A 20,115-nucleotide genomic window follows, 5' to 3' on the forward strand; every position below is an offset into this window, starting at 1 on the left:
TCTCAGCCTTGCGCGCGGCAATATATTTTTCTGATGATTGCACCATGGTAGCAAGATCCTTATTTTCGAAGGACAAATGAATTCATTTTAGCGCCATACATGTCGATAGCATTTATGGACCAATAAGAGATTTTGCGGTTCCTGTACCATGCCCGAATCCTAGTAAAGAAATGGACGACTTTACACAATTTCTGACTCACACACTTCTGGGAGCTCTAGGTGCTTCCTCTGTACTTTTCGGGTGGTGGGGGGGGGGGGGGGGGGGGGGGTCCGTTGGCCGCCCACCAAGAAGAACCGCGCTGGCCCGTGATCGGCAAAAGGTTGGCTGTCATCTTGGACAATTGGACAACCTGTGAGGCTTAAATGCGATATCATTTCCCGCGTGAAGACCTGGCGGAGAGGAACCCCCCCCCCCCCCCACCCCGCGCGTTATGTTCCCGTTACTCCACGGACCTTGTTCTCATGACCCCACGGATCATGGTCACATGACCTTGTGGCTTCCGTTGGCCCACTCTTTCACTGTGGTTACGTGGTTAATGTGGCGCAACGGTCGATGGCCACGTGACCCCCGTAAATTATCGTCACGTGACCATGTCACCGACAATGATGCAATATTTCTCATACGGGCGCTGTGCTTTTTATTCTTTGGTAGGAGCGCGCTTTACTTGTGCTACGGCACCTTTTTTTTTTTCAAGGTATTTCTTTGTATTCTTGTTGTGAGCACGTGCTGTCGGCATCGGGTACTACAAAAGATGTCATCACCCCGATTAAAGCGGAGATGAAGGCACCCTAGTTCGCATTTATAATCTCAAGGAAGCTTCTGGAGTGTTAAAAGGCAAAGCAGTAGGCAAAAAGTGCGAGTTAGGCTACTTGTCGCCTTTTTGCCGACTAAATTATACAGTGCTTTTTTCATAAGGTCAAGAAATTAGAAGAAATTGCATGAGGAGGTAAAATTTCCCCGTGGCATGTAGCTGGGTGTCTACTATCATTCTCCGGCAAAAAAATTTTAGTATTCATAAATATTATTTTCCTACAATTTTTTTTATCTCGCCCCTCCCACAAAAATATCGCATCTGTCGCTCTGGGAACTATGCCAGATCATTTCTCCGCCCAGTTGCCCCTGGCTGAGGAAGAAACAAAAATTTATAAGGAGATTCAATTTACATCTTTCACGTATCTCGGTATGTCTAGTATCATATTCCAGGAGGGTATTTTGATAATAGTAATAATTATTTTTTAGTTTTTTTTTTATTAGGAAGCCACAAACATCGCCTGAGAATATCGAATTTTCGTTTAGAATGTAGCTGGGAATGTCTAGTATCATATCCGAGAAGAGCATTTTGATATTTATACTAATTGTTTTTTCTGTATATTTCTAAATTCCTGTCCCTGGCACCGAAAACCGCGTCTTTTCGCTCTAAAGACTAAGTCCCAACGTTTTTCTTGGCAGTTCCGCCCGGCTCAGGAAGCCACAAACATCGCCTGAGAATATCGAATTTTCGTCTAGAATGTAGCTGGGTATGTCTAGTATGATATTCGAGGAGAGCATTTTGATATTTATACTAATTATTTTTCTGTATATTTCTAAATTACCGTCCCTGGCACCGAAAACCGCGTCTTTTCGCTCTAAAGACTAAGTCCCAACGTTTTTCTTGGCAGTTCCGCCCGGCTCAGGAAGCCACAAACATCGCCTGAGAATATCGAATTTTCGTCTGGAATGTAGCTGGGTATGTCTAGTATCATATTCGAGGAGAGCATTTTGATATTTATACTAATTATTTTTCTGTATATTTCTAAATTACCGTCCCTGGCACCGAAAACCGCGTCTTTTCGCTCTGGAGACTAAGTCCCAACGTTTTTCTTGGCAGTTCCGCCCGGCTCAGGAAGCCACAAACATCGTCTGAGAATATCAAATTTTCGTCTGGAATGTAGCTGGGTATGTCTAGTATCATATTCGAGGAGAGCATTTTGATATTTATACTAATTATTTTTCTGTATATTTCTAAATTACCGTCCCTGGCACCGAAAACCGCGTCTTTTCGCTCCGGAGATTTAAGCCCGAATGTCCCTGGGGCAGCTGCGCCTGGTTCAGGAAAGCACAAAATTGCCTGAGGAGGTCTAGTCTCCACTATGGATACATGACGCTAGTCTGGGAGAGTATTTTTATATGTCATCTAATGCTGTTTTAGTGAGCTTTTAATTATTTCCCTCATTATAAATCTGACAATCTGGCGTGAACTAACTGCTAAACCTGAAGTAGTTCCATGCCAAATTATGCAATTTTCAGTATCTCTTATTACACAAGGCTCGGGAAATTCGACTACCATCGAAAATCCCGGGCCCTCAGACAATGATATACTTCAAGACTCTCGGGAGTTCGCACCCGGTTTTTTTTTTTCTAAGGTTCCACCAAGACTCAAACATTATTATGGACATCTTATTTTATCTACCTGAGTTTTTTTGCATTCGGTGGCGGTTGTGTATCACAATGCCGAATCAATTATCTGTAGAAGGTGAGAAAGAACCCGGGTGGGGAGATGATGTTTCATGTTTTACAAAGTAAAGACTGTGTGACAGGATTGACTGATATCTCCACCAGACGACTATACATATGCCGCCAAATGAGCTAGTCCAGACCCCATCGAAGAACCGACGGAGCGCGACAATTCTCATGTCGAGCTGCTGCCTAGGCCGTACACCCGCGCTAAGTGCGTGTACAGTCACTCGCAATATGAAGGGCCCATTCGCCGATGCAATTTATGGGGCGGCGCTTATTCCACTTTGGCCAGGCGCACTTTATTTTGAGCGACAAGAAAGATAAAAGTTTATTTCATTCTTTCGCGTCAAGAAATATGGTCCAGGCATAGGCAAATCCAAAACAGCATCAAACTGTCTGGTCGAACGGGTCCTTCATATTGCGGGAGACTGTACATCCAGCTACAAGAACTGTAAGGAGGGAAAGTACGCGAGCCAGCTGGCTAGGAAACATCATTGAAAGAAAACCTGAGACTAGGACAAATAAAAATTGGGGGGACAGTTAGGCTCCGCTTAAGTGTATGACGCGATAGCGCAAGGCCGGGTCGTCAGCGCAGGGGTGGAGGAGGGCGGAAGGGCAGGGGAGTCGGAGGAAGGAAGGGGAGGGGGTGGGGGTTGGGGGAATGGAGGGTTTGGAGGGGGTAGATGAGGGGAGGGGGGCTGGGGAGGGCGCCCTCCCACGGGGTCACGCCGCCGCCGACTGCTACTAAGGGAGGGCAAGGGGTGGAGGGCAGGGGAAAGGAGTGGGGGTCAGATAGGAGTAGTGGAGGAGGGGATGGGAGGTGTGGGGGGTAAGGGGAGGGGATCCCACTCAACACCCGGGTCACGTGACCCGAGTGTTCAGGGAAGGGGAGGGGCGCGCCCACGAGGTCACGCCGGACGCCGTGACCCGGGTAACTCGACACGGGTCACGTGGCCTACGAAGTCACGCCGGACGCCGACTACTACTACGCCGGCTTTTCCGCTGAACGGGAGCCTTACGCTATCGCGTAAAATAACTCCCACTCTCAGGTTTTCTTACAAGAACTTGCCTAGACCGATGATACTTCAGTCATTTTACCGCCCAAGCATTAGTATGCTGTGTTTTTTGTTTCGAAGTGCACTCGCGTGGGCTTTTCTTCTGGCTTATGCGCTTCTCGTGTATGCCTTTTCTTTTTTGCTGGTAACGTACGGAACAAAACAAGTTTCCATCGATCTGTGATAATCCATAATGAAGGGTGTACACTTTTCCGACTGTTATGACAAAGACGAAAACTGCCGAGTCACTGGGCTGTGGATGCGAATGCGACGTACACCCGTCGTCGATATAAACGTGAACGCCGGACCGCCGACTGCTCCGTACTATCAGCGTCATGATGCTGTGGCCCGTGGCGGCTTGCGCACCTTATCGCACGCTACGCCGAGATTCAGCGTGTGAATCAGCTCAGCTCTGCTGCTGCTCCCTGAAGAAAGTGCGAGAATTGGGTAGGAGCCTTTCGGACGTTATCAGGAGGCACTGTGGTGACTTGATAAAGTAACTATTTGTTTTTTTTTCTTGAATGCGGTCGGCATTTCTTTCGGCTTATTCGGCCACGCTCATTTTTGAAAAGTCGAAGTGGCTTCTGTCATGATACGCTCGAAATATTTTAATTTGTAAAAATATTTATCGCTATTAGCGTTCACTGAATAATAAAGAAAGAATCTGAGTTTTGATGAACTATACCGAGCAACGTCGGCGCTTTTCCACGGGCAAAATGCAAACTATTTGCCGTCAATGACGTGTGCACAGCGCCCACAAAAAGTTGCCAAATAGAAATCCACTTTCACGCTCTCTGCAGAGCGGAGCAGTAAAAGCGAAGACAGTGTTCGATCCAAGCGCCTAATTTCAGTGAGGCGCCAAGCGCCGATAAGGCTCGATAGCCGCCACGCCCGCCGCGTCATGACGCGGATAGTACGGAGCGGTCGACGGACCGGCCTCTACCTTCATATTAGGGAGTTGTAGTAGATCGTTTTTCTCCTCCGCTACCGTATCCCCGAAGAAAATACCGCACATGCGCATGCGCGCCCCCAGCCTTGTCTGCATAGTTCAAGGTCTTGTGGCAGATTACGGAGCGCTATCCGGGTGCTTAGCGGGCTGCGGAAACGCTCTACTACAATTCCCTATTATTGACGGGTGTACGATATTTCGCAGAGGGTTATTTTTCATACCAAAGAGTTCCACAGCCCAGAAAACAAAGATGGTATCTCGCAGAAGGCTCTAATTTGAATGGCCCTATATACATTGGGGCCAATGTGCATGGTGTAGACCTTCGATCTTCTGTTAGTTGCCATCTTTATTTGGCTGTGGAGTGCATTTTGATCACGCGCAGTAGCTCTTCTCCGCGAAATATCGTATTCCGCACCTGCGTTTATAGTCCAGTCGCTCGGAAGTTTTCGCACCAGAGATAAGCGTTTGGAAGGTGTATAACACGAAACAAGTAGCAGGTTCGAGGAACAATGAAGATGTAGACGATAGGATCTTTCCTTCTACGGACCTTTTGTTCGTTGTTGCAGACCTAATATCCCGAGGTATGATGGCACAGCAGCTGTTAGCTGAGTAAGAAAAAGAGAGAGATTTTTATTTCCCCCTTTTTTTTTTTTTAGAAAATTGGCTTAGTTGCTTGCCCGCTCAGTGCGCTCACTGTCGATAGGGAAGCGGTCGGGAGAAAACGATGGAAAATATAGAAAGGTTGGGAGGTTTATAGATTAGGTTGGGAGGGATGTCTCAGCCGTCGTCCGCCCGTCGAGTCGCGTTCGATTCGTGTTCACCCCTAAGTTGGCAGTGCGGTGGAAGCTTTGTGCTTGTTGGGCTAGTCAACTGTCGGCCTTGCACCACGTGACCACCCTGATCTCCGCATACCTCGTGTCGAGAGCGAGTTCAGGAGATAAGAGGCAGGCCACTGATTGGTCTGGCAAAACGCAGCTTCCACCTCACTGTCAGCTTAGGGGCCGAACGGAGTATAGTACGATCCAACGTTCAGAACGCACGGCACCTCGAAGTTAGTAGATATGGAGCAACCTTAGAGCGAATAATACGTATTTTGTAACTGGGGTGGGCGGCAGTTGTGCTACAGAGTTAATGGAGAGCTTTAGCAGTTCGCTTTTTCGCCCTGATAACGGTACGATGCATGCCCAAGGCCGCCGGAGGGGAGAGAAGGTATCGTTATCGGGGATAAAAACAATCTGCTAAAACTCTCTAATATCGGCACAATGCTTCCATTGAACGGATGGATTTTAGCGGGAAGCGCTTAGTGCCACTTCCCGCTAAACTTCACGGTTTTTAGTGAGACAGCTAGTGTACAACTCCTTCGGTCTCGGGTATTATATTTTGTTCCTTGCTCCTTCTTCGTATTTGCCCCGTGAGTGCGCGCTGTAGGCATCGGGTTCCACAAAAATGAACTTTGATGCTTTGAAACGTGTTCGCCCCACAGCTCGGTCTGTATATAGCATCGGGCTACGGATCATTAGTTCCCAAGTTCAATCCCACCCGATCGCTTCTGCTGTTTTCTTTTTTTATATAACATTGTAACAAATGTAGCGGTAAAACATAACGGCTTAACCTGACGGTTTTTCATAGAAACTGGCGTACAAACATATTTTGTGTTCATAAACTGGGTTAAGGACTGAGACAGCATGCAACAATTACTAGGGCTCGGCGGGGGAGCAGGAAGATCATGCGCCGGTTTGCGTGATGAATTTGTGAAGCCTCTAAACCCCTTCTTGCATCTGTATGTTGAATAAAGCAAATGCTTCTTTCAACTCTCCCAGACACGTGACTTTTGTGAGTCCTTAAGGTGGAGTCGCACTTCTTATCATTATGCTGTTTCACGCACTACCATTGCAAAGATAGCGGTAAGACAGACTGCGTGATTTGGGGCACCTTTTGTTAGCTTGTTGGAAACAGCGCCTTCGAGCAAAGGAAACAAAACCCAGCCGAAAGTAACGCGTGAGCGTAAGTGGAAGGCATACGTCGCGTCTCTTGCGGTAGCACAGTCGTTTCACACCAGCATATTGCGTCTGTTGTTTTTCTCCGAAGCATGTGAGCGTACTCCTTGTCCTGGCCTCCTACACTTTCACTTATGATATGAGCGCGATCGTGCCCCCTGCCCGCTGCCACAAGGCGAGATTTCAAGCTCGCAATCCCGCATGCAATTTTAGCTAAGTGCAATAAGCAAAAATAGCTGAGTATTTTTAATGTCGCAAACACAATCGGAGGCACGCAGTATCCAAACCGAGTGTCCGAGCGTCTACACTTTCTCCAGTACTCTTTGTTTTTTCGGACTCCTGCATGACGTATATACCTTCCTTAACGAATGTTTGCAAGAAAAGCTCGGGTCCAGCACATTGTATGTTAAAGTATTTAGGATTCAAGTGGACATAGTCATAAAATGATCTGAAGGCGCGCAGGCGCTGTTCTCGGGAACCACCCTGTCTGGGACCGCCGTGTCACCGTGTTGTCCTCCTTTTCTGGTCTTCCTGGTTCTACCAAGTCGGCCGAACATCTTGCCTGCTTTGTTTTCATAAATAATGGATCGAATGGTCGCACCGCAGAGCCTATGGATTCAAGGGCTCAATCCCCACCCCTGTCCGTTTCGATGTGGATGGACATTGTACCGGGGCGCGTCCGTCTATTACCACTGCGTGGTGCACGTTAAAAACCCCAGGCTAGCGGTCATATTCCACTTGGCAAATTTCTCATTTACAGCGTCCACAACATCGCCACACAACAACAAACTGAAATCATGCTCGCTAAACGCTCGATAAACATTTCGTCGTTTACCCTGAGACTGGGTTTTTTTTTGAAGAGCAGAAGTAACAGAAAAAACAGACAGGTCTTTCTGTTACTTCTGCTCTTCAAAAAACCTTCCAGTCTCAGGGTAAACGACGAAATGGTTGACTTCCACCAGCTAGCCTGTACTTTGACTCTTTTCTCGATAAACATTTGTTTGTTTCTCTCTCATAGAATCGTGGTGCTTTTAGAATCTCTCGGAAAAGCACGTTGTTTATGGCGTTTGATGGACACAAGAGTCCGTTCGAGCTTGTTTAACTTTGAGAAACAAGAGTGCTGAACCAAAAGGAAAATAATAAGTAAAATATAAACTTCAAAATACTATCTAGAAGTGCACACAAGACAGCCCACCATATCAAGGTGGATGGAAAACAGGAGACCCTGTAGAATTGTTTAATCATAGAACATCGCCCGCTGTCGCCAATTGCGTTTCTTTTAACTACATACTTCAAAAGAGCCCTGTTTAGCAAATATGTGGCCTCGCAGCTTTCCAAAAGATTAAACCAGGCAACTACATTCGTCGTGAGCGTTTCCGCATGAGCTAGATCTGCACAGTAAAAATGTTAACACCCATAATTGTGTAAACAGGGTGTAAGAATGGTGTGAGTTAGAAAACACACCCATCTTACACCATGTTTACACGATTTTCAATTATTGATGGGCGTAACAAGGGTGTACGGACAATTCACACCCATCCTACACCGTTCACACACCCTACATGTACATATCGTTCGTAATTTGTGTTAAAAGAGTGTTCGTCTTTCTCTTTACGCCCATATCTACAGGGTGTGAGAGGGGTGTGTCGGTGAAATGTCGGATTAACCCAAGGCATCAGTTAATCGCACTTTGTTACGACAAACAATGGCGATAAAGGCATCTCGACTGATCGTCACAATCAGGTATAGTTTGAAAGTCCTAATGAACTGCACGGGGTGGTCCGACCGATTCAATTTCGGTACGTTGATGCGACCAAACGTGGAAATGTCAATTCGTGTGTAGGATGATACAGCCAAATAGAAAAGCGCCGCCACGCGCGAAAGCCGGATGTAGAGGTTGGAAAGTGCACGTGATCGAGCCGCGATCGCGTATACTTCAAAAGGGGCGTATGAGTAGTCCTAGGGATGCTCGTGAAAATGTTAAATTAACGAAAACAAAAAAAAAAAAAAAAACACTTGCAGTCTAAATGTGCTAGGAAGACTTAAGTAGCAGGAGTAAAACACAAAATCTACATCTTGAGGGTGGTGTAGTGGGATGAACGCTTGAGCCGTTATCGAGGGGTTGTCAGTTCAACTCCACCTGACGGAAGCTTTTTTTTTTTTCATTGCCGCAACCGCGCATTTAATCGGCCGCTTTCGCTACTCGCATACTTGTCCAAAGACCCTTATATGAGGGTGTGAGACATTACACCCTTTTTCTAGGGTGTTTTCGTACACGAATAAGGGTGCTCCCTATAGGACAGGCCATTTACACAAATAAGGGTATAAAAATTTTATGTGTGTGCCGTTTGAGAGGCGGTGATACTGGCTCACGCTGTACCTGAGAAATTCAGCCTGTGCAACTCAAACACGTGCCGGTACGATGCTCATCCTGATTGGTGGGGACGAACCCAGGATTTCCGGGTTTTTGTAGCCTGATCTTTCTGCTCTCCACATGCCCCGAGCTACCAGGCGCTAGCACACTCGGTTAGGGACTCTCAGAAAACCAGGACTCAAACAGGAAATGTTGCGGGTCTCTCGCCATCGCTGAAGGTATAAAATATATGGGCGAACTAGCATATAAATATTTATTTATTTGCACCATATAGTATCTCTCTTTCTCTCCCTTGCATAATATTACCAACTGCAGAGCTTACAGATGTTTCTGTGACTATCAGACAACTTAGTCAAATTTCGACACGGGCTTAAAATCATGTGGGTTACCACAATTTCAAGGCTGCTTGCAGAGTTTTTGCTGAACCTGGAAACACGACTTGCAAAAACTTGCATATTATACAGTTTGTTACAATATATGGTCAGCAGGGGAAGCTCCAACTCCGGCTCGAGCTCTCTAAGTTTGGTAACGCTTCAACTTACGAAGAATGACAAGCGCGAGGTGGAGACGGAGCTTCTCCTGCTGACCTTCTCGGTGTGGTCCAACCATTCGTAGGTACCGTCTCTATCTGTACCACATCGCGCTCGGCGTGAGTTGATATTACAAGGGCGCCAGGGTGGTTCGTGCCCCAGTAGACTTCTGGTAAAGCGCTTATTTGTCCATCTCTAATGCAAAGCGTGCTTTGTGTTCCGAGTTATACCTTTATATGAACGTGCATACAAGGGTCGTTTGATGAGTTTGGTAAAAAAGCTGGTTAAACGCTTTGTTAGAAGAAAAAATTGATGTCGTTTCTCAACATAGTCCCCATTGGGGACTATCCACTTGGTCCAGCGAGTTCCTTAATTTTCTTTCTCTCAGAAAAAGAGGTTTTCTTAAAGGCTAGAAAATATGAACTGACGGGAGTAATGACATTCTCATTTGATGAGAACTTTTTCCGACAGAGTCAGATTTCTCAAGTTCGGGAACACTGATAAAACACACGACGCCATATCAGAAGAATGGGGTGGATGAAGAATCAACTCGAAGTACAATTCTTCCAATTTTGTCATTGTCACGGTCATTTCGTGGGAGAGCGCGTTGTCTTGGTGAATGAACAGTCTGGTACCAACACCTCCTAGATCACAAGGCCGTAGTGCTGATAATTTTTCGTCACAGAAGAAGGCCGATCGCGGGCGGTGATTGGATACGAGCGCTGCGTCCGTCTCTCTGATTAGACACGAGACGCTGACGCAGCCCTCGCGTCCAATCACGGCCCGCGATCGGCCTTCTTCTGTGGCCAAAAATTATCAGCATTACGGCCTTGTTATCTAGGAGGTGGTGCTGGTACCCATCGCGCACATAGCTTTTTGTAGAGGGTTTTATGCACACGTTATTTTGAGATGCCCATGGTCTCAGCAGTCTTGTGCACATTCACTCGACTGTCCTCCAATTAATATACTATGAATTTATTCAACAATATCCGTCGTGGTGACCTCAACTCGGCGTCCGGAGCGCGCTTCATCTTCAGGGAACGTTCTGCCACGTTTAATCCAATGAACCCAGAGCTAAACAGCCTTCAACGTTGAATAAGGGTCCCCATGAACTTAATGCGACTTGGTTTTGATGCGTGGACGTTAACATTTTTAAAACAAACGTGCTTGATCATTGCACAGGGCTGTTTTTTTTTTCCAGTGTTGTGGCAAGCGCTACAGTGTTTGCTTCAGCCGTCTGTCAAACATGAACAGCGCTTCGCTCCCGTCTGGAAGCTAGCCTGGGCTAGTTTGAAGAATGACACTTGCCAGCCATGGCGTCATCCATTGAATTGTTCATCGTATAAATTTACCAAACTTATCAAACGACCATTGTACTTGCGAGCTGTACAGGAAGCAAAATTACGTGGAACAAAACGAAGAGAAGTTCGAATCCGGAAGCGCGCAGGGGTTCGCCAATAGTGGACTCTATTAGCGGCGAGATGTTTTGGTGGCGCCCTCCTATGGTTCCCCCTTGTGACGTCAATACCTTGCGAAAAACAAGTTCAATGGTGTTTGTAAATAGCATGGTGGAAGCCTGAAATCATTGCGCTCCCGAAGCAACACTGCCAACACCGTCGAAATTAAAGTTCTTTCATTCTTCTTATTTCCGTCGATGGTATACCCTTTCCGACGTCATAGTCAGCTTTTGGGCCAATCGTGGAAGGCCGACCACTGCGACGCTTTCGGTTGCGCACGTCGCCAATAGCCTGTGACAGCTCAAGAGTGCAGTGGAAGCTCCGCTTCCAGCACGAGCTTTGTAGCCTTGATAGCACAAGTGTGCACGCGCAGCCAAAGCGCGGCGGAAAGCAAGGAGCGCGCGCTGAAGGCGGAGGTTCCACTGCACTCTTGAGCTATCACCCACCATAGTGAGCTTGTTTACAAACAGACAAATAAATAGCTGACGTCCATATTCCACCGTATCACGGCCAAAGCTATAATTGTATCTTTTTAGCAACCACGCGCAATAAAAGCCCGGGGTAATCGCTTTGGGTGACGCCTCGGCAGCTGAGCGAGCACTCGTGCTGCGAGGATGCAAATCTACGCAGTCAGGGCTGCCATCTCACGCTAGCGCAGCCTCCGTGGTTAGTCCATGTTAGCGTGAGACTGCGAAGTACTACTGAAGAGGTTGTGCAAGCGCGAGCGGCTAGCCTTGACAAACTCGACTGGAGTACTCTCTGCCCGAGCGCTCGCGCAGCCACCGAGGAGTGATTCAAAGGAAACGGCTCGTGCCTTTAGCATGCATGGCTAACAATAGTCCATGCTGAGGTGAGACAAAGTTTAGCCTGAGCCAAGGCGCCCTAAGCCAGAAGACCCTCTCTAACAGGCTCCAGTGATAAGAGAAAGCCCAGCCTGAAACAGAGCACTTTTAGCATCGTTTTGCCTTATGCCCGGTGCACTACCGCCGGTGCGAGGCAGGAAAACGCAGCGGATTCGGCTCGCGCTTCAATACTTCGTTTAACCTTAGCATGGGCTATTGTTGGTCGCGTGCTAAAAGCGCGAGCTATTTGCTTTCGACGACACCTCGGCTGCTGCACGAGGGCTCGTTTGGCGCGAACGCCAATGAAGGCTACCGTCTCGCGCTGGAGCAGCCTCCGGGGCCAGTCCATGCTAAGGTGAGACGAAGTATAGCTTTAACTTTGCTCGCTTTAAATTTGGCTTTTTAGCGATGAAGCAATAGTCTTCAGCGTTAGCTTATCACTTTAAAATGCACATTGGCTGCGGGAGAAGCAATTACACATTGCACGTCTGCGCTAGGCGCGCCCAGCTGTGACCTTGAGAGGTTCCGAGGTTCGGAGCTGTCTTGAGCGTGTTATGAGTGCTATGCCCTTACTGCATTACGATGTCTCCTCTCCGGATTCGAAGATAAGATTGGCGGTGCGGGCGGAAACAGAGGGCACATTGGAAATTGGAAAAGTGATTTCGCTCGGGGCTTAGGCGCCACATGTCGTCGCGGAATGGAATTAAACCGAATGTCTCGGATTCTTGGCCATGAGAAAATGTCTAGCTGGATAGAGGGCGCGAGAGTTGCACCTGCCGCATTAACATCAGCAACATAGCGGCGGCCAAAGAGCGTTTTTTGGAAAGGTGTAGAGGAAAACGAAAAAGTAAAATAAAAAGAAAAGCGCTCTTGTGTATTTTGGATACAAAAAATATGCCTGGCGCGAAAAAGTAATTAGGTAATTTAATTACAATTACCGTCGCTGGAGTAATTCATTACATTACTAAATTACCTGCTACAAAAAGTAATGAATTACATTACTAATTACTGGAACAAGTAATTAAATTACTGTAATTTCATTACGGTAATTACATTACTGCCAGCTCTGAGCAGAAGCAACCGCAGCCCCCCCCCCCCCCCCCCCCTCCTTCCCCTTCCCTCCGGCAACGCCTGACACGAGAGCGGTCGCCGCGGGCACGCGCTCTTGTGAAGCGTCCGCAGCACCCCTCCCCCTTCCTGCAACACCTGACTTGAGAACGGCGGGCGAGCGTGCGATCTCGTGAAGCGGCCGCCAATGGCTATCTAGGAGCCTTTTCGCTCAGCCAATGGTAAAAGGGCTTTAATTTCGCGATCTTTCGCGGTTACAGACGCCGCCAACTCCGCTCTATGAGATAATTAATGCTTTCGCATTAAATTACTTGGAGAGATCAGTGTCCCTTTAAAGACATGGTCTTCCATACACCTTAGAGGCAACATAGGATATCGTATTTGTTGCAAAAATCAACTCTGATGTGGATGTGTTGTGTTCTTGCTGCCTATTCTCGGCCAGATCATTTTCATGCGAAATTTTGAACTGAGGGCCTTTTAATGGATTCGGAGTATTTAGATTATTTATTGCTTTAACATTATTTCCATGCGCGAGAATAATAGAATCAACAAACATTTTACAGAATAATGTAACGGATGATGAGTTAAGAATATGTTCACAGAAAGTATAAATTAAGAGTATAAAGTATAAATTGTTACTACAAAATACGAGTAGACACTTAAGACTAGAATGTGACACGCAGCACATTCCTACAAGCAGCGCGACAACCCTTCCTTTATCACACTGTGCTCCGGCAGTGACATCACACTCCCTCACTGCTCAGGCGCAGCCCCCCCCCCCCCTCCTTCCCCCCCTTTTCGGCTTCACGGCTTCCCTGACAATGCATCGGCTGTGCTTTTTTGCTGTGCTTTTCTTTGTGTTTTATATTTTTCTAAGGCGCGTCCGTTTTCACCCTGAACGGCCCTTGTGGCTTCCGTGACGAAACATCTGAGGTGACGCGTCGCAGCCAATAAAAGATTATTCATTGTTTCGCGCCTACAGACTGTAGGCTTTGGTTCATGGGACAGGGGAATTTAGGTGCCGTTTCTCGAGGCCTCAAAAGCTGATAACGCCGGTTCGCTCCATGAAAAAGTCAATGCTTTCGTGCTAAAACCAAAGACGGAATCCGAATCACAGATCAAACGTGCGTGTGCAGTGCCTTATATTACATCCAGTGTTTGACTGTTTGTCTATCTTGATAACGATGTCAGAGTTTTTTATATGCCAAAAAAGAAAACATAATGTGAACTTCTTACATTGCCGCAATTTTTATTAATAATAATGATACAATTAAAATGCCTTAATGCGTAGTTTTTCAAGCTCTAATATAATTTGTTGCCTAGAATCTAATTTCAAGCACGCGAACAAGTATTGCAAGCAAAAGTGTACAAATTATCATCAGTGGTGTCAATTTCAGCATTTTAATTAACAAGTTATCAAGAAAACCTAGTATAAAATCAATTAAAGCATTTTAGCAACTCTAAGAAACCCATGTAAAATGACAATAACTGTGGGTAAAGCATATGATGGTATGAAATTTGCCACTTTTGGCAATCGGCAAAACTTCTAAAGTCCCCTAAGGAATATATATATATATATATATATATATATATATATTTCACTTATTAATATTCTCAGAACATTTCGTTTTTTTTTAATTTTTACCCACCATTGTTTTGACAATCTCAGCCTTTCCAATTCTGAGGAACCCCTAGCCGTTTGCGCGTCTGCTCACTGCAGCACGTTTTGTTTTCGTTGGAAAGCAATGCAACAGTAGTGAGTTTTAGTAGTATGTATATGAACGAACGCAAGCACTGTGAGTTTACGTTAGTATTGCGTGTTGCACACTGCGCGTGCGCGGAGGCCAAAATTCCAGCCTTGGATTAGAGCATGGCGACGACGCGCGTGCGGAACATGGAACACGCAACTCTAACACAAATGCACAGCGCTTGCGTTTGCTTCTCTATGCAATAAAAAACATCTCTACTAAGGTGCAATCCCCTACCAGGTGCAGAACTACATTGGGATGGTAAAGAGTGTTGTTTACATTCGGGAATGGCATATCGCGAGGCATGACCGCGAGCAGTTCCGCCGTGCCCGCAGAGCAGGAGAGCCGGTGGAATCTCACCATGGCCTCCGAGATGGGATATCGGAGGACATGCCCTCACTTGAGCGCTTCCCGTGGTGCTAGAGTCCCTCAGCTCTGGGCAACGGTCAATTTTTGTTTTGTTTTTTCGAAACCACTAAGCACGGAACCTCGAGGATTTGTAGGGCACTTCACTACGCTTCGTTTGCTGGGTACATTTTGTTTTTGGTACACCGGAGACTACGTCCGGTGCGAAAAATGACCTTATCCAGCCTCTTGTGAGTAATATATTTAAACATCGTCTTTTTTATTTTTATTTTTTATTTTATCACGAGAGGGATTGGGTCTTTTGGCGTCGCTGACTGAACTCTAAGCAAAAACGGTTAAGGCTTTTTTTTTTTTTTCAGAACAACTTAGTTTTAGACTTTAAGGATTATGCTACAGTAATAAAAAAACGTTGAATGAAATGTAACGTGGGGAGTAATCGATTACTTTAGAGCAATTTCTCGATTACTTTTTTGGAGCTGTAATTGTAATTGTAATCGGTTACTTTCTTACAGTGAAGTAATTGTAATTGCAATCGGTTAGTTTTTTTCAGTAACGTGTACAAGTTTAATCAAACGGCGGCGTATGTGGGTACTTCAAGTTGCATAGGCCGTTCGCGTGCATGATGAATCCGCTGCAGGATTAAAGAAAATTTCGTGGTGAATAAATGCGCGCAAAGAAATGGCTCTGCCGCTTGACGCGCATCGTGAGCGCGTCCTTCGTGCACTCGCTAAGTGAAAAGATCTGCTTGCACCAGGAAGAAGAGGGAGAGGCTGATCACCCCGCGGATATGTGGTTGCATCCACCATGCTCTGTTACATGTAACCGCTGCGCGAAGTGCTAACGCATTTATTTGAGAGGCAGCTCAGCGGCAGCAGTGATTTCGGTCCATCTTTTTAAACATCCTTTTCCTTAGAGTAAATGATTACATGTAGTGTGTTTCTTCTGTCGCACAAGAAAATATAAGTTTTGCCGCTGCGTTTCGACCAGGTAAATAAATTGTAGTTTATTTTTTTTTACGTGACAGTGCTGGCCACGTAATTGTAGTTAATGCATGCTATTTCTTATGATAGAGGGATAAACTTTGCTAACTGTGCTCCAGCTAGGGGACCCATCAAGGCGTGGACTGCAGCTGCTGCACACGATCAGCACCACCCAAATTGAAGCATGTGAACAGCCTTTTTCTTCTGCCTCCTTGTGACGTCATCATACCCGAATGCTGTCAACTCACAAATTACGCTTTGTCCCAAAACTGAGCGTGCTTTCACGAATTGGATGAACACGAAGCCTTTCTGCTCACAACGCAGCGCTCGAAACCCTTTCTCTGCGTAAGACCTCAGTTCTGTGATGACGTAAAAAAAAAATAATGCCCGGACTTTGATAAATCTAAGTGGTTTTATTTGACACGCTACCAGCTACAGACATAAAATAATTTAAAAAGAAAACTTTAGACGCAACTTGTTGTTCTCTCTTAAACTTAAAAAAAAATAATAATTTTTTTTTAACCGAAGAACGAGAGATTGTAGCTATTGGAAGCGCTTCACATCTCTATTGCAATCAGCCAAGGGCATATATTATTTGTCTCACAGTGCAACAAGCACGACGACAAATAAATAAATTTGTTTTTCTTTACTTTGATTCACAGGCATTGTTCTGCGTGGGAAGCGCGCCCGGGTACATCGATGTTCTCCAGTTTCAAGAATTTTCAGATGCCTCCTTCACGCCCCACGTACCTACTGACAACGAAGAAGAGGTTGTGGCAATCCTGTACACGTCAGGATCAACGGGTCTTCCGAAGGGCGTGGAAACATCGCACAAGGCATACTGTGCCGCGTTTCACACCTTCAGGTATGAGCGGTGATCAGTGTTGAAAAAAACTAACCAGTTCTTAGAAGATACAAAGTATATTATGTCATACCAGCAGCCTTTTTGTTTGTTTTGTGTACGGAAGCCGGCACATTCTGAATGTATGGTTTCTCAAATCTGGTAAGAAAGACGCACGAGTATATAATATATTTTGCTTAAAACAGCCTTAAAGCGCTCCTGAAAAGAAGAAAAAAAAGCTTTTTTAAACAGTCTGGTTGGGACACGCGTGCCGGAAAATAAATTTTACGTGAAGAAAAAAAAAACTTTTAGAGCAATATAGACGGTGAGAGATTTGGTTGAGATTCTGCACGCAAACTTCATGACGTCAAGGAATGGTCATTCGCTTAACGATATGGTAAGTTGCCCTTTCCACCCCAACGTGAAGGCGAAGCCGATTCACCTCTCCTCCCCGCGCCCGAAATGCCGGCGAGAAAACAAGTGGAAAGGAGGTGACTACCGACTAACTTGAGTTTCGGGCCATCACAGGTTAATTTTTTTTTCTTTTCATGGCTTTTATAAGTTAAAAATATCTCTTTCGGCCTGATCGAGCACCAAATTATTTTATTTACATGAACACTGGTATACTGAAACTAATCAATTGCCTGATATGCAAGGTGAATTATAGCATCTAAATTTCACCCTGCTTCAACCATTTCATAACGCTGTGAAGCCGTGGGGGAAGCCGTAACATTAAATATTATCTCACGAGATCAGTCGCATAACTCAAGTTTTCTTAAGCACATCACATCTAAAGATTAAAGCATGTAAAGAAACAGAGGTGCCGTATATTTATGTGTTGTTTGTTCGTTTTGTGTTTCTTTGAGTTTTGCACGTTTTATGAGCACATTTATTCTAAAGAAAACTTCGTATTTTAAAGAAGGTGAAGAACACGATGGGGAATTAATGGTGCACACGACCATACAGCGAGGTTCCACGTACTGGCCCTTCGTGCGTAATTTGTTTCTGTGCTCTCTCATCTTGTTTTGTTGTGTTTTGTTTTGTCCTCTCTGTTTCCGACCGGATTACTATATATTACTTTATACAACTGTATTTTTTTTAATTAATATATTACTTTGCATTAACAATATATTAGTTTATACGAAGAGTTAAAAATAGCTTCCGGGTAGCAAAGAAACCTTTTTTTGATTTTTTAGGCGGCTGTATTTATCATCTTTGAGTTTATATAAACCGCTTTTTTTTTGGATTTCAGGTCTGCTGGAGCTTGCACTGAAGAGGATGTTTTCCTTTGCTGGAATCCTTTCACCCACGGGACGGGTTTTTCAGTAGCCATGTTTTGCATGTTTTCAGGAGCAAAAACAATCATAACCGATCCTTTGATTCCGTACAAAAGTTTCCTGGAGGTTCTCAAGACCCATAAAGTAAGAAATTTTATGTGAAAATAAGAATGAAAATAATTTGTAAGTATAAATTGTCTGTGACCAGCCGCATAAATTTTCTATGAAGGAGCAGACTGTGGCTCAATCGCATGGTAAATTTGGACCCAAAACTGCTTTTGCTATAAAATAACTGTTGAATTTTTATTATTGCCAGGGGACATTAAGCTATTTGACGCTGTTAATATTCCTTTTAAAGTAGTAAATACTGAAAAAACTGGCCGTAAGGGCAGTATCGTCCATGCTTTCTTTTTTTGTGATATTTTTTCTTTTTTTTTACGTAAGGGTTTTGTGTTTTTTGACGCTGAGTAACTGTCGAAATGCGTGAACGCACCTACAAAAACGTATTTATGGTACTACCAATCTCGCGGTTCACGTTATCTTTTTTATTTATTTATGCAGTATTTACCTTCAGACATGATTACACTATATAAAACGAATCCGCAAAAATGTAATTATATGCACGAAATAAAGAACCCAATGAAAAGAGAAATGGTATGAAAATAATCTAATAAAAACACTTGAAAAGCACTATGAAAATTGACTATAGATATGACCGCTTAAGTGAAGGGCAGGTAGCATAATAAAATGCTTTCAAGCGCCACACCAAGAACGAACACGATTATCAAAAGGATCGACTGACCTTGACATTGATGTAGTAAAACAATGACACAACATACAGTGACCGAAGCACACAAGGAATGTATAAACGTGCCCAAAAACCATAAATAATATAATAAAAATCTGCTGGCAGGCAATGCAAATGTGATGTCATGATGTAAAGGATATTCCCCAACAAGATTAATAAATTTTAAAAACTAACATGCAAACTTGATGCTACTCTCCATGCAGTGAAGAAGAATGACCGCCTGATATTCGAATTGTATTCCGGAGTTAGTTCTTATTGTTGCTGCCTTTCTAAGCAATCCTTGAATTGTGTAATGCAGTGCTACGTTAGCTGGTCCAGTTGAGCTGAGGCCTGGTTTCTATCTTAGAGGAAACAACTTAAACAAAAACAACTGATGCCAGGCACCTTTTTTATTTAGTTCAATACACCATTTATCTTTTAGAAACACCCGTAGCCAAACACTAAGGCTGCGTTGATAACATCGTAGCTACGTTGATGATAATATCTACCTTAATTTAATACTGGTCACGCTCAAGCTTTTATTTCTTGTGAATTGTTAAAAGCACAAAAGCCGAAGATCACCATATGATTTCAGTCAATACAGAACTTTCCCTCAAATTTGAAAATTTTAGCATGCTCGTCGAACTCGCGGAATACCCAGTTTAATACGAGTACAATTCTTGTCCGCAACCATTTCGTATACTGAAACACTGAGGCGTGATACTCAACAAACTTACCCAAAACATTTTTCTGAAAAAAAAAAGTGAGCGCCAGATACCAATATACACTTTCATACATCCGAAAACTGTAGATTTCTTCATTTCTTTTATTTTTCAATAGAAGTTTGATTCGTAAAACATTAAAATCAATGCCTGTCCTTTCTCTCTCTCTCTCTTCATCTTATCTTTTTTTTGTCGCACTTGCTTTGTATTTAGGTTCAAAATGATGCTTATTAATATTAGTAATAATACAAATTTTTGCTTTTAGTCGATTTTTTTTTACTTTAGCGAAAACAATCTCACACGCTCATACCAATTTTATTATGGAGATTTAAATTTTTAAAAAAGAAAACGTTAACCGATATTAATTTTATATTTTCTTCTATTTATCGTTTGTCTATCGTTTCCCAATCTCCACGGACACTTATCTTGTATTTATAGCAATGAAGGTTCAAGCGAGAAATATTTATATCACCATTTTTTTCGAAACACATCTAAGAACAAAATCACCCTTTTCCAGATGATATGGGTTTAATAGTATATATATCTTATTTTAGTATAATGAATCTATTTCAAATGAAACAAATTCATTTGTGCTAAATTTTACACAAAATCATGTTTTTTTTTT

At 44.3% G+C, this 20,115-nt stretch overlaps 1 protein-coding gene across 1 annotated transcript in view; it reads left to right on the top strand.

Moving 5' to 3' along the window:
• The window catches only part of LOC120844903 (4-coumarate--CoA ligase 1-like), a 38,285-nt gene that overhangs the window by 7,869 nt on the left and 10,301 nt on the right, over positions 1-20,115 (top strand). The window contains exons 4-5 of the mRNA XM_040216904.3: positions 16,526-16,728; positions 17,957-18,125. Coding sequence (XP_040072838.1) covers positions 16,526-16,728; positions 17,957-18,125 — 372 coding nt within the window. The remainder of the gene's footprint in view (positions 1-16,525; positions 16,729-17,956; positions 18,126-20,115) is intronic.

Source organism: Ixodes scapularis, unplaced genomic scaffold (genome assembly GCF_016920785.2).
Source record: "Ixodes scapularis isolate PalLabHiFi unplaced genomic scaffold, ASM1692078v2 ptg000225l_1___fragment_3__unscaffolded, whole genome shotgun sequence".
Classification (NCBI taxonomy): Eukaryota; Metazoa; Arthropoda; class Arachnida; order Ixodida; family Ixodidae; genus Ixodes; species Ixodes scapularis.